This window comes from Microtus pennsylvanicus, chromosome 20 (genome assembly GCF_037038515.1).
Source record: "Microtus pennsylvanicus isolate mMicPen1 chromosome 20, mMicPen1.hap1, whole genome shotgun sequence".
NCBI classification, from domain to species: domain Eukaryota; kingdom Metazoa; phylum Chordata; class Mammalia; order Rodentia; family Cricetidae; genus Microtus; species Microtus pennsylvanicus.
In genome coordinates, this window is record NC_134598.1 from 9,030,987 (window position 1) to 9,051,966 (window position 20,980).

Genomic DNA, 20,980 nt, shown 5'->3' on the forward strand with positions numbered 1-20,980 from the left:
AACTGGACTTCCTGGAGATGGATGGGGACGACCCCTCGAGCTCGGGTCCCTGGCGCACACAGACCATGACCCATGCAGCACCACACAGGTCTGACCCGGCTGACTTGGTTTGAGACCACGAGTAGGGAAAAGAAATAATGCTTGATGCGACTGTCAGAGGCGGGATCCTCATAGCCCGCTCACCTGTGAGCGCACAGGTGCATGGAGGCATCTGGGAGCCCAGACCAGGCAGAAGCAAGCCAACAGAAAAGGCGGGGTGCCTGGAGCTCATCCCGCGAACTCGGTCAGTCCAGCAGTCCGCTTGCTCTCCCCTGCTCGCCCCTTCAGGGTCCTCCCGTCACGTCCAGCAGAATTCGCCCCTGGTTCTTTAAGGGGCGGGGCCTACTGGCAGCCCGCGGTTGCGTCATCAACCTGCGCCCGAAGCCACGGCTCTCCACGTGGATTCTGTGGCATCATGGCGGGAACCGAGGCCCCCCAGCCGCAGAAGCGCTATTACCGGCAGCGCGCCCACTCCAACCCCATGGCGGACCACACGCTGCGCTAGTGAGCGAGCCGGGCGGGATCCGGGAGGGAGGCAGGGCTCCTCAAGCAGCCTGGGACCCGAGAAGGACCCGGGAGAGTTGTCCGGGTGACACGTCAGCTGGGAACGGGTTAGGGAGACGAGCAGAAGGCGGAGTTGACCGGCTGGCTGCTGGGAGGGGTCCTGGTGTTGTAGACCAGGTCTGGGTGGACTTGCCAACCAGATCTGGGAAGAGAAAAACACTATTGCTGAAACTAAAGTGAAGAAGCGAAGCAAGTTGATTTTTCGAGACAGGGTTTCTCTGGGCAGCCCTGGCTGTCCTGGAACTTGCTCTGTAGCCCAAGCTGGCCTCGAACTCACGGAGATCCACCTCCCTCAGCCTCCTGAGTGCTGAGATTAAAGGCGTGCCCCACCATACCGGGCTCCGATTTGCTTTTATTTTTTATTTTATTTTAGTTTTTTAGTTTATAAAAAGATAAACATATACACACTCCTGGCCACTGCTTGCTTCATCCTCTACACAGAAAACACATACATAAATAGATTAGTGTCCCAGTACCTCAGGTAGTCAGTGTCTAGGAGAAAGAACTTTTGTTCCAGAAAGGAGAGCTCCCTGGCACGTTACTGCCCAGAAGTAGAGACTGGCAGGTCAGCAATCATAGCCTCATGAAGGGCTGTGATCCACACCCTAGGAGCCAGGGGACTTTCTGTCATGCCCTCTAGATACCACATGGCCCACGACTGTGGATTTTTTTGAGAAATCCATCATCCCCCTCCCACCCTTACACAAACAGGTCACAATGGCGTGCCCTACAGTCTCATGTGTCTGTCTTCTTTCCAATAGCCCTGTGAAACCAGAAGAGATGGACTGGTCTGAGCTTTACCCAGAGTTCTTTTCTCCGCTTTCTCAAAATAAGAGCCATGATGATGCAAAGGATGAGAAAGAGAAGCAAGCTGGGGCCCAAGTGGAGTTTGCAGACATAGGGTGTGGCTACGGTGGTTTGTTAGGTAAGGTACCAGCCGGCTCCCTGGGACAAGGAGAGGCCTGGGATCTGCAACCTCAGCAGGTCAGGCACAGGGTTAGTTGACCTTTCCTCCTGTGACCAGACGCAGTGACCTCAGGTGGAGAGCCTCCACCTTTCTTCTACCCTGGGTCTGTGGCCTTTGCCCTGGAGAAGGGAGGGGGCTGCCTGAAATGTATCTTAGGACTGGGCCGTTCTGTCTGGCTCCAGTCCCTACACAAGCCATGTCACCTGCCCTGTGCTGGGTCAGTGAGCCGGTCAGCACAAGCATCAGAGATCAGCTACCGCGGGCACTGATCCTGAACTGTCTTTCTTGGGGATTCCACCGGCTTCTCCCTTCTACCCGCTTTCTCGCCAGAACACATTCTGCCCTACTCTCTTAGGATTTGGGGTTCCTCTTGTATTGTCTTGGCTTTCGAGAGTGTGCATGCCAAACTTCTCGTCTGTGTTTCACCCTTCCCCTATAGAGAGAGGGACATGGTCGAGACTGGAAATGTTGCCTCACGTCTCAGTTCTCCCCTGTTAGTTCTATGATCGTGAGCATTTCCAGCCCTCAGTTTCCCCACCTTCACAGTCTGCCACAGAGCGTGAAAAGGATCAAATGAGACTTTGTCATGAAAACGCTCAAGCAGCGGTTCTCCACCTGTGGGTCGCCACCCTTTGGGGTAACATATCAGATATTTACATTACAGCTCATAACAGTAGCAAAACTACGATTGTGAGTAGCAGTGAAGTAATTGTGTGGTTGGCTCAGCACAGCATGAGGAGCTAAAGCTCCTGCGCAGCATCGGGAAGCTGAAACACACGCAGCTGTGCTCGTAGTCTCTGCCCTTTTACTCTAGTCTATATGACAGATAGATCTCTTTGTTGGTTTTTGTTTCATTTTTTGAGACAGGATCTTGCCGTGTAGCCCTGTCTGGTCTGGAACTTACTATCTGGAGCAAGCTGGCTTTGAACTCACAGAGATCCCACCTGCCTCTGTCCCCCTTCCCCTATTTCCAATGCTTAGGATTAAAGGCATGAGCCACCACACTGCTCCTGTGACTTGTGATAGTTCTGTGTCTTTTCTGTCTCCTGCAGAAAACTCTGTGGGTGTGACCCCTCTCACGGCTTAGGTATCTACACACAGAAACTTTCTCTCCTGTGTTAAAACCTCTTTGTTCTTCCTTGAACTACGACACTGATGATCCCTTTGCCGTTTCTGTCCCCAGTGGCACTGTCACCACTCTTCCCAGATACCCTGATTCTGGGTCTGGAGATCCGGGTAAAGGTGTCGGACTATGTACAAGACAGGATTCGGGCCCTCCGTGCCGCTCCTGGAGGTGGATTCCAGAACATTGCCTGCCTCCGCAGTAACGCCATGAAACACCTGCCTAACTTCTTCCGCAAGGGCCAGGTGCAGTCTGGGGAGCAGCCCGGGTGGGGTGGGCTGGGCTGGTCGGCCGGTGGAGCAGGGAAGCCAGGCACTCACAAGCCTTCCTGTTGGTGCACATCTGTCCCACAGCTGACAAAGATGTTCTTCCTCTTTCCCGACCCACATTTTAAGCGAACGAAGCATAAGTGGCGAATCATCAGTGCCACGCTCCTGGCGGAATATGCCTACGTGCTGAGCGTCGGGGTGAGCGGGAGGGTGTCGGTGCCACTCTCCTGGCAGAATATGCCTATGTGCTGAGCGTCGGGGTGAGCGGGAGGGTGTCGGTGGCCTTCCCGGGGCTCTCCACCAAGAATTAACTGGGGGGACATTTAGATGCCCGTCTCGTTGCTCAGTTGCGTTCAGCCCATATCTAGATGATGTTGTCTCTCCAGGGCCTGGTGTACACCATCACTGATGTACTGGAACTACACCAGTGGATGTGCACCCATTTTGAAGAGCACCCACTGTTCGAGCGTGTGCCTCTGGAAGAGCTAGTAAGATGCCTGAGGGAAACTGCAAGAATCCAGCCCTATTCAAAGTGGTTCTCTAGTTCTTGAACTTAACGTAGGGGCAGGAATGGGAGTCTAGTCTGCCAGGGCAGTTTGAAAGGTGGATAAGGACATGCTGGAACCTCTTTCTGCAGAGTGAAGATCCCATTGTGGAACATCTAGGCACTTCCACTGAGGAAGGAAAGAAAGTTCTACGCAATGGAGGAAAGAATTTCCCGGCCATCTTCCGAAGGATACAGGATCCCGTCCTCCAGACAGTGACCCCCAATCCCACCCTGCCTGACCACTGACTTCTAACCCTGCCTGAGCTGGACTCATCTAGTAACTAGAAGAAAGATCAACTCCCCACCCCAGGCCTGCTCAGACTACTGGGACACAGCCATGATCTCTCCGAGAAGCTGGGTGTGGCCTGTGTTCTCACCCATCACTGACTCTGTGTTCCTGCCCCTCCACTGTTAGAAGAAAGCAGAAGAAGCTGACTGAGAAGGTCAAAGGACCTTGGACCAAAGGGTGTATTTGGAGGGGTGTGGGGTTTTGTTCTCAGCTGGAGTGAAGAGGGCAGCGCCCTGCTGTCTAAGCTGTGTGTTTGGCTCAGGTTGCCCACCCCCCGTTGTGTTCACTCTGCAGTCCTGGGGATAGTGTGTGTGCCCGTGCCCATGCTGCGGTTTCCCAGGAATGCTGGGGTGGTGTCACGTGCCTCCTCCCGTCCCCCGGCCGTCGGTGCTGCCGTTATTGTTGCCGTCTCGTACTGGAGGGCGAGAGGGATACCACGGTGACCTTTGATTCCAGACTTTCCCAGCTAACTGACTGGTTTACTACCTGATGGGCTGAGGGAGGGAAGGCGGAGGAAGAAAGACAGAGGAGCGGGGAGCTAAACTGGAATATCAGTTTTAAAAATGTATGTGTGTATTCGCCTGCATGTAGGTATGTGCCCTACACTCGTGCCTGGGCCCTTGGGGGCCAGAAAAGGGAGTTGGTTCCCCTGGAACTGGAGCTACAGACAGTTGTGAGAGACTGATGTGGGTGCTGGGAACCAAGTCCTGTTTGTCTGTAAGAGCAGCCAGTGCTCTTAACTGCTGAACCATCTCTCCAGCCCCTGAACGGGAGGATTCTGTGGCTCAAAGTAGTATGTGGCTGCTGACCACAAAGATGCCCAAAAGAGGCTGAGTGACCTTAGCCTTCATACTATCCAAAGACAGAATCTCCAAACTTACATACTTTTCAAAAACAAAACTCCTTTGATTCATTATTATTGGTTTTCCAAGACAAGGTTTCTCTGTGTAGCCCTGGCTGTCCTAGAACTCACTCTGTAGACCAGGCTGGCCTTGAACTCATAGAGATCCGCCTGCCTCTGCTTCCCGAGTGCTGAGATAAAGGTGTGCGCCACCGCCTGGAGTGTATTATTATTTAAATTTTGTGTGTGTGGAGGTGAGGGTGTGCACAGGCCCATGTATGATGGTAGAAGACAACCCAATGGCCTCAGTTCTCGTTTTTCACTCTGGGTCCCTGGAATCAAACTCAGATCATCGGGCTTGGTGTCAAGTTCACTTATTTGCTAGCCCTCGGACACTCTTCATTTCTCTTCCTCAAACCCTAATCATCATGTCTGAAAGGAAGAGACTTGTTGAGCTAAGACACTCCCTCTCCCAAGAAACAAAGATGGAGTCTGGAGAGATGACTCAGTGGATAAGAGCTCTCAGTTTTCTTCCAGAGGACCCAAAATTGATTCCCAGCACCCAAGATGGGTGGCTCAACAGCTTGTAACTCCTGTTCCAGGAGACCCGATGTCCTCTCCTGGATTCTGGGCATGCATGTACATGCACATGGGTGCACACACACACACGCAAACCATCATGCATCTGCTTAGTTTAAAATCTTTGAAAAGGGATTCGAGCTATGGCTCAGTGGTTAAGAGCACTTGTTGCTCTTGTAGAAAGCCTGAGTTCAGTTCCCGGCACTCAACAGGTGGCTCAGCCATCCTTAATTAAAGTTCAGGGGATCTAAGTCCTGACTTCCACTGTCACCAGACACATGTCACACATGGATTAAGACAAATCATACACATAAAAAACACTAAAATACCAAAAAAGGGGGGGAACCATTTTAACCCATTGACCTACATGTGGTGTTGTCTGTGTCAGACATAGGAGGAGGAGAGTTGTGGCTAGGCGATCGCAGGTAAATCCCTGCGGCAGAGAGGGAGCGAACCTGCCTTTACCTTGTTTCCATTCAGGGTGATAGAGAAGAGACTTGGCTCCCCGGGGAAGTAGTGGGACTATGAGGGGCTGGCTTCGGAAATCCATGCTCAGTAACCTTTCCCAGAAAGAGAACTTTCGGCTGCTGCCGCTGGACCAAAGCACACAAGAGGAGCACTGAGGGAGCCCTGACGGCAATCATTACCACAGGAGACCCAAACGAGCAAGGGAGTAAGCCCCGCCTACTGCTCCTGGGTGCTGTGCTCTCTGCAAAAGGGATTGGCTGAAGGGCTGGACAGGAGCGTCTTCACCCCCAGGGCCAAGGGTTATAAAGGGGTTCAGGCAAGTGCAAAAGATGCTCTGGAGAAGTGGCGAACTCCCTGCACATAAAACATGACCCAGGCTGTCAGCCTCGCCTCCAGAGTGCTCCATCGAGTGCACCTGCCTCCACAGCTGGATGCTTCACTGGCCTCCAGAAGCTCTGACTTAGCTTTCCAGAGCTTGTCTAACATCCCTGGGCCCTCTATGCCAAGATTCCTGGCAGAACTTTTCTGCAAAGGGGGGCTGTCCAGGCTACATGAACTGCAGGTAAGAGGGACAGCCCCTGCCCCTGGTGGGACTGAACTGGGAGAACTGGCTTTAATGGCAGAAAGGACCACAGTGAAGAACACAAGAAGGAGGGCCAGTGAGAATGGGTACATCTGGCAAAGGGGTGTGCTATCACTTTATAATAGGAGACCCTGCAGATCCAGGACAAGAGTACGGGAGGGGTGAGAGCATTGTGCTAGCCTTCTGATGTGGCTTAAAGCTGCACGTTCCTTTTCTTTTCCTGGAGGTTCATCTTGAGGTGCAATCTAGCAGAGGAGCCTTGAAGAAACTGCTCCCCCTAGGCTAAAGCCAGATAACCAAAAAGAAGCCCTAAACGTCTGCTTTATGCAAAGTTCCTCTATTTTGTCATTCCTGCCCAAACTTTCGTGGGACGGAAGAAAAAGTTTGCAACATCTGGGCCAGCACTGGAAAAGCTCCCCTTAACCAAGCCTAGCCACCGCCCTTGGCCTTGGCACAAGCCAAACTAAGAGTCACCCTCCCAAGTGTTCAAACGTCCTCTGCACGGGTTCTCAGGTTCAGGGAGCTGAGCGCTACGGGCCAATATGGTCCGGTAGCCTCGGGACACTTCGCACTGTGTATGTGGCCTCCCCTGCACTTGTGGAGCAGCTGCTGCGACAAGAGAGCTCCTGTCCAGAGCGCTGCAGCTTCTCATCTTGGGCAGAGCACCGTCGCCGCTACCAACGGGCTTGCGGATTGCTAACAGCGTGAGTGATCCCTTGACCTCCCAATCCTCCATCCCTGCCCTTCTCCTGTATCCAGCCAAGTTGGGCTTGGAGAGAAGTCGGCAGTTTCCACCAACCTTCTGGCATCTCCGAGTTCTCCAATCTGTACCATCCAAACTCAGGCAGAGCCGAGTCCTTGCCTGTCCTCGCCCCCCTTTGAGGCCAGGATCCTAAGAATCCGTGGTACTAGCCTCTGTACAGAATGTAAGCCTCTGTGACTCAGCTTACCCTAGAACCCACTCCCATCCCTGGGCAGGAAATGAGTAAAGAAGGGAGATGAAAGATGGGCAAGGTCAGGAGCAGGTTCCTACACTCTACACTCGGAGGGAACAGGCACGATACTTCTGGTCACCCTAGCCTTCTCCACACACGCTCACCTCCCTGATGCGCGCTCTCTGCACCCGAGCAGGGATGGTGAAGAATGGCAGAGGCTCCGAAGTCTCCTGGCCCCGCTACTCCTCCGGCCTCAAGCAGCGGCTGGCTATGCAGGAACTCTCGACAACGTGGTCCGTGACCTTGTGCGACGACTAAGGCGCCAGCGGGGTCGTGGCTCTGGGTTACCCAACCTCGTTCAGGATGTGGCGGGAGAGTTTTACAAATTTGGCCTAGAAGGTGAATCCTAAAATAGCAGTTAGGGACAGGTGTCGGTGGCTCTGGGACCTAGACGCCTGGTGTCTGACTGCGCCCTCTTCCGGCCGGTCAGGCATAGGTGCGGTGCTGCTGGGTTCGCGCCTGGGCTGCCTGGAAGCTGAAGTCCCTCCGGACACAGAGACCTTCATCCATGCGGTGGGCTCGGTGTTTGTGTCCACACTCTTGACCATGGCAATGCCTAACTGGATGCACCGCCTTGTACCCGGACCCTGGGCCCGCCTATGCCGAGACTGGGACCAAATGTTCGCCTTTGGTAAGGCACAGAAGTGTGTGTTGGCTGGGGGCGGGGTGGGGGAGGGGAGACGTGTTAGAGTATCTAAAGCTGTACCGGCATCATGAGGCATCAATCTGCCTTTCTCAGCCCAGAAGCACGTGGAGCAGCGAGAAGGCGAAGCAGCCGTGAGAAAACAGGGAAAACTTGGGGAGGATGTGCCGTCTGGGCATCACTTAACCCACTTCCTTTTTCGGGAAAAGTTGTCTGTCCAGTCCATCGTGGGGAACGTGACAGAGCTACTACTGGCTGGAGTGGACACGGTGAGGATTCTCTATAGTCCCATTTCCAGAGCGCAGTTTTCCCTGGTTCCAGGGCCACTATTCAGGGCATCCACTTTGAACGTGTATACTTGGCCTTAGGAACTGTCTGGTTCCAGACCACGCCCTCCCTTTGCTACCCACTTCACCAGAATTCCCATGTCTAACACCAGATGGTCTGACCTGTTCCTCCAGGTATCCAATACACTCTCCTGGACGCTCTATGAGCTATCCCGGCACCCCGAAGTCCAGTCCGCACTTTACCGTGAGATCAAAGCTGCTGTGGTCCCTGGCTCCCATGCCCAGCCCCAAGCTTTGTCCCAGCTACGCCTGTTGAAGGCTGTGATCAAGGAAGTGTTAAGGTGAGGAGGTAGAAAACTAGGAACTAGAGAGAATGCTGGAGGAGAAAATGCCGAGGAAGCGGACAGTGGATGGAAGCCGAGAGGGAGAGCAGTGAAAACTGGCTCTCTACTCCCGAGAAGGAGGAGGAGCTGGGTCCCCAGCCGCACCTTGCTGAATCCATCTTTTGTTTTGTGACCTAGATTGTACCCTGTGGTACCTGGGAATTCCCGTGTCCCAGACAGAGATATCTGTGTAGGTGATTATATTATCCCCCAAAATGTGAGTAGATCCTTCTGCTAAGCCATTTCTTACCCCTGTGGGCCCAAGCCATCCTCAAACACTCCCCTAAACCTTCCAGACCCCCCCCCCCTTTATCATACCTTTCTCTAATATATAACGGAGCAATAAAGAAAGTTCCTCACCATCAACCAGGGTCTGCTTTTACACTAGTCCATGAATCTTCTTCAGAGTCCCCCATCCTGCACTCTCGGGCTCAAACTGTTAGCTTTGTGGGGAGGGGAGAGGATCTTGCTGTATAGCCTCAGTTGGCCTTGAACTCACCATCCTCCTGCTTGTTTCCTGAGGGCTAGAACTGCAAGTGTGGACTCACAATCCGGCTACTGAACTGACAAGTTTGCATTTACCCCCTTCAGACGCTGGTCTCTCTGTGTCACTATGCCACTTCAAGGGACCCTGCCCAGTTTCCAGAGCCAAATTCTTTTAATCCAGCTCGCTGGCTGGGGGGCGGCCCAGCCCCCCACCCATTTGCATCTCTTCCTTTTGGCTTTGGCAAACGCAGCTGCATAGGGCGGCGCCTGGCGGAGCTTGAACTACAAATGGCTTTGGTCCAGGTAAGTGATGTAGAACTTATACTAGCTCCTGACTGGGTGTTCTTGTCCTCTGACAAGCACAGTGAAACATGTAAGACTCAGCCAATTCCCATTATAGGTCTGGAGTATAAGCAAAGATATTTGGACTCTCATTTTCCCTTCCATAACTCCTGCCCTCATTGACCAAGAAGTCCCTTCCTGGCCACAGATGCCATCCGAACGGTGGCCATTCTGATGCCAAAAATGTTCTTTGCCAATCAAGGCTCACTCATAGTGATAACCTTCTTCTTCCCTTTTTAGATCTTGACCCATTTTGAGGTGCTGCCTGAGCCGGGTGCCCTCCCAGTCAGACCCATGACCCGGACTGTCCTGGTACCTGAGAGGAGCATCAACCTGCAGTTTGTAGACAGATAGCCCCACGGAAGGAAGCTGGAGTCATCTGCTCTCTGTTAGGCACAGGAGGCACACCTTCCCTCGAGGCCTGTCTGTCTGGACAAACTTCAGAAAGTAGGACGTGACCTACGTGTAAAGCGTGTGCGTGACCTGACTCAGCCAGCCCTCACAGAACCACAACTCTTTTTCTCGCTCGGTACTTCTCCTGGTCACTCAAGGACCAAAGCCATCAGATTTTAACGCATCCTTAAAGAGTCAGCTCGGATGATAGTTAATAGTCCTGGGTGGCTTGGGGAGGGATTCAACCCGTTCCTCCCGTGCTTACAGCGTTCGCTGGCATGCTGTCTAAGCGTTTACCGTGGCATGAGCTAAGTGATTGTGCACCTGGTGTACCCCTGGTGGGTCCCTGTCTAAGCACGTGAGCTCTTTGAGAAGAGTGATGAAGTCTTATTGGTTTATTAGACTACTTTTTTCTTTTTTGAGTCAGACACTTGTGTGATTCATGCTGTCTTTGAACTCACAACCCTCTTTATCTCACCTTTCCAAGGATTGGGATACTTACAGTTTTAGCAGTCTTAGGGTCCATCTCTGGCTACGTCACACCATGTACATCCTCAGATCGAATCTGGGCCTTGCGGCAGAAGGGATGAACACTCACCAGGCTCTGCCTGCCCCTTTTCTCTAGGAAAGTGAGTCTGTCCCAGCCTCATTTACGGTATTTTAAAGCTCCCCTTGGCTCTTCAGCCACTCTGAAGTGGTCTGCTCCACATCTTACTTCACGTCTTTTGGCTTGTCCCTATCCCCCAGCCTGTCTTTTTTTTTTATATTGAAAATAATTTATATTATCAAGCGTTAAAATAAAATGTCTACTCCTTGGTTTGGGGTCTACTTTTCTCCCACCCCCGTCTCCCACCTTGGCTTCTTAGGCTCTGGGAGTAACTCCCTTAAGGATGGGGCGGTCTGGACGATCCGTCTGGAAGAGTGTGTTGTGACAAACCCAGAGGAGTTTCTATCTGAGTGGGAACAGCCAAGCCTAGTCGGGCTTCCCAGAGGTGAACAGTAGGCACAGAAGCCCACGTACAGTGGGTCTGGGTGCCAATGGATCTGCCAAGATGGCTCAGAGGCGGCTCCACTCTTGGTGACAAAGGAGCTTTCAGAGCCTGGGCCACCAGAATCGAAGGCCATCCTAGACTGACCACTCTGCTCTTCCTCAAAGGAAGACAGGGATACAGGCAGGGAAATGGAGTCAATCAGGCAGGATGAAAGCAGAATGGAGGTGGGCAGGAACCCTGGAGCCCTGAGGCAGGAGAAGGGCCAGGGCATGAGAATCTCTGTTTGCCTAAGTCAGCACTCTCTGGCCGCCCTCATAGGCCGCACACAGTATTCCCCGTATGATGTATCCACAATCACTCATCCTTCATCCACGTGATCCCTCAGCACTCCGTACCGCTCCCTCTGCAGCCCAGACTACCCTCCCCATGTCAGGACTTGCCTCTTTCTCCTTCCTTCCCTCCCTCCCACTCCAATTAACTGGGTGTAGCTTCTGCTTCACACTTCCTCTGGCCCATCAGACATGGCCCCCTAGCCACAGAAGCTGTCAGCCGGTGAACTTCCCATGGAGAGCCAATCAGACATGACCGAGAGAAGCAGGGCATGCCTGGAAGCCCTGTGCAGAGACCAAGGTTTTTGAACATGCCTCACGCCTCCTCTCGCCTCTACTATACATTCAGTATCTGCTTCTACTCACCCATTACCAAGTTCAAAATACCTGAGGTTTAGTAGATCTGAGCTGGAGGGGAGAGTACAGCCTAAGCTATGAGGCCTGTCTTCCAGAACTCAGTAAAGGGTCTACCTGCCGGTGCCACCCAGTGACTATACAGATATGCTGAATGCCACTCTGAAAAGACAGCAGTGGCTATGATCCCTTTCCTGGACAAGAGTCTGTAAATTCAGAAACAGGCAACAGATTCTATAGATAGCTGCACGGCCCCATCCCAAGACTTCCATTGGTGCTGGAGGGGAAAGTGGGCCTTGGGGACTCAGACTGCTCATGGATACGTGTGTGTGTGTGTGTGTGTGTGTTTGTTCTTAAGTATGCCCTAGCTTCCATGAAGGGCCACCATGAACATCCTTGGCTCGGCCCAGAAGTCCCATGCTTGTCTTATCTGAGTTCCTTTGCAGAATAATCACTGATTTTCTGTTCCCCATCCGATCGCCACTAGCTCTTCCATTAACATCGATAAAGTCCGAGCCCTCTGTCTTCTGGTGGGAGGAAGTGGAGGAGTGTGTCTCTGGTAAACATTTCCTATTAGAGAGCTGGAGAGATATACATTGGTCCCCTCTTCACCCCATCCTCTCAGGACACTTGGAAGTCAGTCAGACCTCCAGCGCAGCTTTGGTTCCTACACCCACAAGCCAAACTGATGCCAGCACCATGGACAGCAGCCAAAGGTCACCTCACCCCCCCACCCTGCTTCTGGAGAGGTATAAACAAGGTTGTTCCCTGTGCTCCAGGGAAGGTGGGCTGTTAAAGACAAACATTTCTTTTCCAAGCTTTCCCAAGAGGAGGCAGAGCAGAACCTTCTATTAGAGGACAAATAATAAAAAATGCCTCTGGAGCTGACTTTAGCAATGTATGAAGGAATTTTTTAATTGCTTATGAATGGTTCACTGAAAAGACACCATCATTCATATAATACCCAGCCACCAGCTTCAGGAGAAAGGGACCAAGCTTCAAGCTGAGCCACACAGTTTTTTGGTGGTACGGGAGTTAAACCCAGGCCCTCATGCACACCAGCAAGCACTCCTACCACGGACCCGCACCCCCAGCCCTCGGACCCACATTTCCCAAACCGTTTCTCTAATAAACAACAGCTCTCCTATGCTTCTACCTTCCAGTGATAGCACTAGCTGGGCACACCTGGATCAAACCTGTGACCCTGAACTGCCACAATTTCAACTGGGATTAAAGACCTAACTGTGAGGGAAAGAGGCTCCTTCCCTGTCACTCCGAATGAGTCCATGTTCATCACACACCATGTCTGGGGGGACGCAGTCCCTGGAAAGGACTGAACACAGGTGTTCTCAGAACAGGCTGAGTAGCTCCAGCGTTGCCCCAAGTCCAATGTTTGGGGAGTCAAAGTGTTCTCATTCCTACAATAACCACTGTCCTGCAGTCGCTGTAACTCTGTCACTCGGAATGCTAAAGTTCCGTGCCCTTCAGACAATATGCCACCTACCGCCTGAAATCAGTGGACGGCAACTAGTCCAGAACCCTTTTCCACCACTACCAATTTTCTTTGTACTGGCATTTAACCCATCCCTCATTTAGCCTCATTCCAAGTCTATGAGGTAGACGGGGGGGAAAAAAATCAGATTTTTTTCTAAGTCATATAACTCACAGGTGTCAAGTCCACCTTCCTCCGCTACCTCGAGCACTGCCACCTAGTGGCCAGCGTGAACTATTCGTCAGCAAGCAGGGGTCCCTCCTCCAGCTACCAATGAGCAGCCACGCTTGGACTCCGAACCTGTGCTGAGGAGCCTCCCCACACCCTCCAGCCTTCAGAAAAGCCCCCATGAGAAAGGAGTCTCCACGTGCGTATAAATGATTCTTTATGCCCTTCCCCCATGCAATGGGGGGTGGGGCAGGGGGAAGTCCCCCGCCCTCATGCAGGGAACGGGAGGTCAATGTTTACTAGTCTTATTGCCAGATGCCCTGTGGCCGTGGGGTGGGGAATGGGGGTCTACAGCCCCTGTGTTCTGGCATTGGTCTCCCTTTACCAAGTCACCATGGTGGAGCCAGGGGACTGGAGGCCCTAGAGCTGAGGTAAAGATGGTTCTCTCCAAGAAGAAATGCTGCTTGCCCGCCTGCCTGCTGGCCGGCCATCCTCAAGATGAGCACGAGGTGGTGTCGGTGAGAGCTGGAATGTCATCCAGGTGTCTCTACTCTGTGGGCAGTAGAGGCCAGACAATGTCTCCAAGCTTGAGGCTGTCCACAGAGATCCTCAGTGGTGGGCCCGCTGTGCCCCAAACACCTTGTGTAGGTCGTACCTTCAGCAGCCAGGAGAGCTCATCTCTGGCTGCCGCTCTGAGTTGAGATCCCTGCCCCTGGAGTCCAGGTCAAACTGTAGTGACCCTCATGACAACCTCTCGACCAGAATGAGAGCTGGAACGGGCATCCGGTGGCCGTAGCTGTCCAAGGAGATGCAGGATTGTATAACCACAGCGCTGAGGCAAGAGCGTCCGCATGCGCTGGGCAGCTGGGGGCCGGCTGGGGGCCCCAGCTGGGGGGCTGGTCCGTGAGGTCCTGGGGCCTGGTTTCCCTGCTGTCCCTCCCCCTGCATCTCCTCCTATGTCCTTGGTCTTGTCATAATTCAGGACCTTCCACTGTTGGTTCACTGCTTGCCAGCGCTTGAAGATGCGGTAGACGGAAGAGCCTTCATGAACAATGAGGCCTGAAGAAGAGGGATGAGAAAACCAGGGTGAACCGCTGCCCACGTACAGGCCACAGGTCCATGAGCATTCGTGTCTGCAGACTGAGAAGACAGAGCCATAGAGGACGGACCCAGGATAGCCCTGACAGTCTCCAGGGGTAGGGTTAGGACTATGGAACCGAAAGATGGGCAGGGAGCCAGGCAAGTGAGTAAAGGCGATGCTAAGCAGGTAGGGGGAGAGCAGGGAGGTGTCCTCACCTATGCAGACGACGTCCATGAAGCCGTACATGCCGTAGCAGATCTGGAAGAGGAGATCCTGGCGCTGCCACTTGGCTGAAGGGCTGAGTGAGGACCAGATGAGCCAGGATATGCTGGCGACGAGGAACAGTGAGCCCAGAACTATGGCTGCAATCTGGACCTTCTCGATGACAGTCAAGGAGATGGCCTGCCACTGTTTGGGAGAAAATGTTCCAAAAAGTCACAGGAAGGGATAGGCAGCGGGGCAAAGAGAAGACTTCAGACGCCTTCCCTAAACCCCAGGCAGGACTAACAATCTGTCTTCTCCATACGGTGATCTAACCTGAGACAACTAGTCCAGCTTATTCTAGAAAGGCACAATTGGACAAGAGCTTTGAAACCCAAACATATACATTGGCACTCCAATCTTAATTCCATCTCTTACTAGTTGAGTAATTCTACGTGAGTCAGTGCCTGTGTTTCTAAAGACAGGCATAATCATGGTACCCAGTTAAAAGAGTTAATATACAACAAACGGCACACAGGAAACAGAGTGCATGCACTATCATCGCCAGCATCATCTTTTCCCTCCCTGTTGTTCTAAGGTCCCTAGAATAGCGCCAGACCAGTGTCTTGGAATGCTATAACGCTACAGGGAGGAAAACAGTAAATAAAATGGACCCGGCCTTTGCCCATTCTGAGTCCTCTCTCGGCTCCTCACCTGCAATGGGTTCTTGGTGCTGATCGCCAGGACCTGGTACTTGAAGTAGCAGAGTTCACAGCTCCAAGAGCCCCTCTCACTGATCCAGCGGATGAGGCAGGGCTGGTGTGTACAACGCACTGAGCCGTCACAGCGGCAAGGACTCAGGAGCTCCCCCTGGAGGAAGAGAGGGGAGGGCCCCAGTCAGCCATCATCACCCGGACCCCTTCTGCTGCACTCCTGGAGAGGAAACCGCTTACACTACTACATTTAAATGCTCCGGCTTTTAACCCAAAGCAGGGTTAAGAAAGAAGCAAAGAAGCTATGGCTGCAGTATAAAAGTAAGAAGTCAGAGCTCAAGAAAAACTTCTGCAACCAAAGGAATTCAATTTGGGGTGCGAGGGAAGCCCATTCTCCCCTTGCCTAGAAACTGCAAAGGTGATTATGACAGCCTCTCCCTAAGGATCTGGAGGGAGAGGAGAGTCAGAGCAGCTGAGCTATGCCTTCCTTCACCCACTCCACGGTACTTCCAGCATATAGGTCTGGTGCCAACTGGGATGGATAAAACCGATCGTGGCTTCCACACTACAATGGGGAGACGTTCTGCGGTCAAGAGTAGGACATGGTCCCTTTTAGTCAAGCAGTCATTTCTCACTGCACAGGTACTATCCCGGGACAACTTTACCTATAAAATTAAACAAAGGAGGCTCTTTAGAACGAAGTGGAAAGTTGCAGAATGGAGCAAAAAGTGCCTCACCAGAGGAGAGACTGAGTGAGGCAGGGTCCTGGCCGGCCCCTCCTCTCAAGGTGCGAACAAATGTACTCTCCTCTCGGCCCACCTCGGGGGGGAAAAAACGGGCTCCCTCAGCTAATGACAATGACCCTAAGGTGAGGGGAGCAGGTGCTAACAGCTGTCCTGATAATGGGTGACAGAGATCCTGAGCCCTCCTAGGAGAAAGCCCCACCCCATCCTGGGAGCCCCCGACTCCCCCTGCCCCAATCTTGACACACTCCAGCAGTCTCCAGACAGGCCAAGCTCACCCCACTCCCACTCGGGGTCCTGGGTCCCGCCCAGCTGCCCCAGGCCCCGCCCCCTGCTCCGGTCTCCGCGGACACCCCAGGTGCGCGCCCCCACCCCTCCCCGCCCAGCCAGGTGCTCGGGCAAGCCTGACCTGCTCCGGGCCTTGGAAGCAGATCCTGCACTGGGGGGTTCGGAGCCCACTGTCCAGGCTGCTGCTCAGCGACAGGGCGTCCAGCGCGCCTGGGGGCGGCGGCGGCGGCGCGGGCGGCGGCGGGGGTCCGGCCCGCGGTTCCTTGTCGCCGGCCAGGCCCCGGGCCCGCGGCTCCGACCCGTAGTACTCTTCCTCGTCGCCGTCGCCGTCCCGGGCGGAGCAGCCAGCGAAGGGCGCCCAGCCGCAGCCGCCTCCCCCGCCCCCCCGGGGCTGCGGCTCGGCCCGGGGCCGCCCCCCGCCCGTCAGCACCAGCAGCTTCAGCTCGTTCAGGAACATGCGGAGCCGAGACTTGAGCATCGTCCGGGCACCGGGGGGCGGGGGGCGGCGAGCGAGGGGGGCTCCCGGGCGGCGGGGGGAGGGGCGAGGACAAGGCCGGGAAGGGGGCGCGCGCGGGAGCGCCGGACCGGGCCGGGGTCTCCGCGGCCTGCAAGCGCCGCTCACTGCTGCCACCGCCGGGGCTCCAGGGCTCGCGGGGCCGAGAGGGCCATCAGCCCGGGGATGGCAGGGTGGACAGGCATGGCCCGAGCAGGGGCAGGGGGCGGGGAAGGGGCTCAGGGTGCCGCGCCCCGCGGGTCGGGGTCCGGAGCCGGCCGGGCGCCGGGGCTTACGCGCCCCGGTCTTCCTGCGGCGGGGCCGCCCCCCATCGCCGTCCTCCCAGCCCCAGTCCCGCTCCGACTCCCGAATCCGGCTCGGCTCGGCCCGTGCGCTCGGCGGTGGCAAATGGCGGCTCCTTCCGGCGGCGGCGGCGGCGGAGACCCCCCCGGAGCGGCGGGCGGGCGGGGCGGGAGCCGGGGAGCCGGTGAGGGATGGAGGGAGGGGTGGGGCGGGGAGGGGGAGCGGAGGAGAAGGGGCCGCGGCTGCGCATCCCCGCCCTGCCCAGCACGAGCAGGTGTCCCCAGGGGCGGGGCGAGTGTGCGAGACAAGGAAGGAGGGGAGTGGCTAAGGAAGGGGAGTGTGTACCCTGGTAGAAGAATAGGTGTGTGCGCGCGGGTGGGCGTGAGGATGGAAGGTGAGTCGTCAGAGGCTGCAGGTGTAACGAGGCCCAGAGGTGTGTGCACAATGGGAGTGTGCAGAGAAAGAGCTCCGCAAGGGGTTAGAGGTGTACGGGCGTTGAGTGGGCAGGAGATGGCCCCTAGTAGCACACAAAAGATTGTAGAGGGTGCCGGGTACGGGACCGTGAGATGGTGGTGTGCAGGAATGGAATCAGAGTGTGTGAGACACGAGCGATTGATTCTAATGTGTGAAGGTGGTGAGTGAGCAGAAAAAGGAATACCAAAGGATGGGCGTGTCTTGCTTGATGCCCCCCTGCCCTCAGCTCCACTACTTTGAAGTGAGTACCACACATACACGCGTAAATCTTTGTTTCAAGTTGACCCCTAGAGCTACTCCCAGCCTATCATTTTTTCCCCCCCGGCTTTATGTTTACACCTTCCCTCTCAGCCTCTTTGTGAAGCTGAGGGAAAAAGGATTCCCCGGGAACCCACTGGGTCAAAGACACAAAAAAAAATTAATTAGTAAAAGAGTAATTAACAGAGAAGGGAGGGAATGAGCAAGTCGAACCAGGGACAGATTGCCACATTAAGACTCCTCAATGGAAAGTGGTAGCGAAGACAGTCATGTTTGTGCAAAACATCCGAGTGCTTTGGGTGGACCAATGAATGAAGCAGAGGGGAAGTCTGTGAGTTAAAGACAAAGAAGAGAGTTTTCCCTTGTAAGCACAGCGAGCTGTGCAGTGTGCTCGTATGAGCGGCAAGATGAAGCAGGTAATACCTGCACTGGGAAAACCAAACCAAACCAACCAACAAAAATAAATAAATAAAGCCGGTCAGTGATGGTCTTTAATTTTCGCATTCAGAAGCCAGAGGCAGGCGCTGTCTGTCAGTTGGAGGCCAACCTGGTCTACCAATTTCCAGGACAACTGGGGCTACACAGTGGGACCCTGTCTCAGGAAAACCAAAACTGTGTTAGGAGTTTAATAAGCTCACAGACACCTAGCCTTTCAGACAACTAAAAACCCCATACAGCCCTAGGAATGTAGCCAACAAAACACCCACCTCTCCAGCCCCTTAGCCCTGATCTTTTTCTTTTTTTTTTTTTTTTTTAAAGATTTATTTATTTATTTATTGTTTACAGTGTTCTGTCTGCATGTATGCCTGTAGGCCAGAAGAGGGCACCAGATTTCATTACAGATGGTTGTGAGCCACCATGTGGTTGCTGGGACTTGAACTCAGGACCTCTGGAAGAACAATCAGTGTTCTTAACCTCTGAGCCATCTCTCCAGCCCCCCCTGATCTTTTTCTTACAGTCTCCTTGGCACAAGCAAGAGAGGAAATCTGCCTTATGTGCCTTCCATTTTGTTCTAGATTATGAGTTACATTAATATTGAGTTGCTGCTGTTACATTGACTGTGTGTTTCCACTCCCCACCCCCCTCTCACACAAGGTTTGATTGTGTGGTCCTGGCTAGCCTGGAACTCACTAACTAGATCAGGCTGGCCATCCACCTGCCTCTGCCTCTGCCTCCCAGACCCCCCCTGGGATTAAAGATGTGTGCCACCATGCCCCACCACGCCCCACCACGCCCCACCACGCCCCACCATGCCCCACCATGCCCCACCACGCCCCACCACATCCCACCACTGTTACATTCTCAACCAGGAAAGTAAGGATAAAAGTAAGAATTGAACACATGGCAAACCAGATGCTAAAATGGTTTCAGGCTAGTTGTGGCTCAAGCACTTGGGCTTCAGAGAATCTGGAGCCAGCCTGGGCTACAAGGAAAAGACTCTGTCGAGGAGAAGGAGAAGAAGAAGAAGAAGAAGAAGAAGAAGAAGAAGAAGAAGAAGAAGAAGAAGAAGAAGAAGAAGAAGAAGAAGAAGAAGAAGAAGAAAAGAAAGAAACAAAATTGATCATAGTGCATGCCACTAACCTTCTTGGAGCAGTAGGACCAAGCAATCAAACATTTGAGGCTAGCCTAGCTTTGTGTCTGTTTCAAGGTCAACCTGGGTTGACCTTCCCATTAAAACAAAATTCCACATAAATAAATAAATAAATAAATAAATAAATAAAGCAGAGCCATAGTTGCTACTCAAGTCTGTAAAAACAGCATTTAGGAGGCTAAGGCACAACAACTGCTGTGAATTTAAGGCCAGCCTCGGCTATATACGTCTCAAACATGATTTCAGTTTAGGGTTTCAGAGTATAGCACAGTGACTGAACACATGCTTACTACATTAAAAAATTAAAAACACCGACTCCAATTCCTAGCACTAGAAACCAATATTTATTTATTTATTTATTTATTTATTTATTATTTTGAGGCAGGGTTTCTCTGTGTAGCCCCAGGCTGTCCTGGAACTCTCTCTGTAGACCAGGCTGGCCTCAAACTCACAGAGATCCACCTCCCTCTGCGTTCGGAGTTCTGGGATTAAAGACGTGCATGCACCACCATTGCCTGGTTAAAAATCAGTTTTAAATTATCTCGAGATTTTAGGTTGTTTCCCACAAATGAGTACATGGTTCTTTATTCCCATATGCCTTAATGATGGGGAACAATAAAAGAGTTGGAGCCCATAAGACAATGTCAAATATACCTGTCTACCTAGATTTCTGTGGGCAGACACACCACTTGAGAAATGCTGTTTAGGCAAGGGTAGAGCTGAAGGCTGCCCTGAAAGCTAAAAGGAATGTGACACCAATGAAGAGTCCAGGTTTGCAGAGACACGAGATTCTCAGGCAACGTGGTGGTCTGCAGTGGAGCTGGTGACCACGCTTGTACATGTTGTTGTCTGTTCATATGTACAATCACACACATGTAACAGAATACAGAATCTGAGTGTTAAGAGCCTTTTACGATCAAGTGTCCTTATTGCCAATAACTCCTTGCTGCTTTGAATATTCCCAGGGAGGTTTACAAGTTGGAAGAGGGGAGGGCTACTCTTCCCCTACAGTGGCTAACTATATTAATCTTTTCTTCCGTCCATCTTTTAATCCTAGTTTCCCCCTCAGATAGAAAGTGTCTCCTCCCCTTCTTAAGACCACACTCGCCTACGTTAGCTATCCTTGGCGTTACTTTAAAAGGCGACTGACTTGAAACACCAAAACAAAAACATCGCATACCAAGTGAAAGGAAGAAGCACTTGGTAAAATTTTGTTGAATGAATGAGTAAAACAAAGACACAAATACGAATGTTTCCCCATGGCGGTGGAGTGGAAATATGACAGCACCATCTCTGGTACCAGGATCTCCCACTAGCACCCCGACCTCCCGCCCACGTACAGACGTGTAGTGAGACTAAAGATGCGCTCAGGCTCGGCCTTGAGCCCAGTGTTGAGCGCCGGTTGGCCCGGTTGCCATGGCACCGCCTGGTGCTCCACCCTCTCTCGCCCCCACAACCCCTCCCCTCAGCTGTCAGGGAACGGCAGACAGTGTCACGTGCCACACAGCGTAACCACACCTCTGCTTCTCAGAGCAAAGTCAAGGGGTCACGTGGGATAGCAACAGGTCACGTGGTCGCTCCGGTCCCCGCCCCCTTCCTCCACCACACCCCTCCCATCAAGGCCGCCCTGGTCACCCAGTGCGCAGGACGGATGGCGGTCACGTGCCCCGAACGTCCGGCGTTCGCCCCGCCCCCCCCAGTT

The 20,980-nt window shown here is 53.3% G+C and overlaps 3 protein-coding genes across 4 annotated transcripts; 2 read left to right on the forward strand and 1 right to left on the reverse strand.

The window, feature by feature from the left end:
- Positions 1 to 405: 405 nt before the first annotated feature.
- On the forward strand, positions 406 to 5,530 carry Mettl1 (methyltransferase 1, tRNA methylguanosine). 2 transcript variants are annotated; one of them, XM_075954496.1, is made up of 6 exons: positions 406 to 543; positions 1,365 to 1,528; positions 2,754 to 2,938; positions 3,047 to 3,160; positions 3,349 to 3,450; positions 3,600 to 5,530. In XM_075954496.1, the coding sequence occupies exons 1-6, from the start codon at positions 455 to 457 to the stop codon at positions 3,753 to 3,755; spliced, it is 810 nt and encodes a 269-aa protein (XP_075810611.1). In that variant the 5' UTR covers positions 406 to 454; the 3' UTR covers positions 3,756 to 5,530. The 2 variants fall into 2 exon arrangements, with proteins under 2 accessions (XP_075810611.1, XP_075810612.1); XM_075954497.1 differs by lacking the exon at positions 3,047 to 3,160 and having other exon boundaries at positions 3,600 to 5,326.
- Positions 5,531 to 5,710: 180 nt separating this feature from the next.
- Cyp27b1 (cytochrome P450 family 27 subfamily B member 1) lies at positions 5,711 to 10,501 on the forward strand. Its single transcript, XM_075954340.1, has 9 exons — positions 5,711 to 6,248; positions 6,783 to 6,973; positions 7,401 to 7,603; positions 7,695 to 7,895; positions 8,004 to 8,176; positions 8,369 to 8,535; positions 8,716 to 8,794; positions 9,169 to 9,366; positions 9,646 to 10,501. Exons 1-9 carry the CDS (start codon positions 6,054 to 6,056, stop codon positions 9,757 to 9,759), a joined length of 1,521 nt encoding a protein of 506 aa, XP_075810455.1. The 5' UTR covers positions 5,711 to 6,053; the 3' UTR covers positions 9,760 to 10,501.
- Positions 10,502 to 13,333: 2,832 nt separating this feature from the next.
- Marchf9 (membrane associated ring-CH-type finger 9) lies at positions 13,334 to 17,230 on the reverse strand. The gene is made up of 4 exons (XM_075954462.1): positions 16,281 to 17,230; positions 15,130 to 15,285; positions 14,430 to 14,622; positions 13,334 to 14,192 (listed from the first exon to the last, which is right to left on the reverse strand). The coding sequence occupies exons 1-4, from the start codon at positions 16,635 to 16,637 to the stop codon at positions 13,858 to 13,860; spliced, it is 1,041 nt and encodes a 346-aa protein (XP_075810577.1). The 5' UTR covers positions 16,638 to 17,230; the 3' UTR covers positions 13,334 to 13,857.
- Positions 17,231 to 20,980: the final 3,750 nt, after the last annotated feature.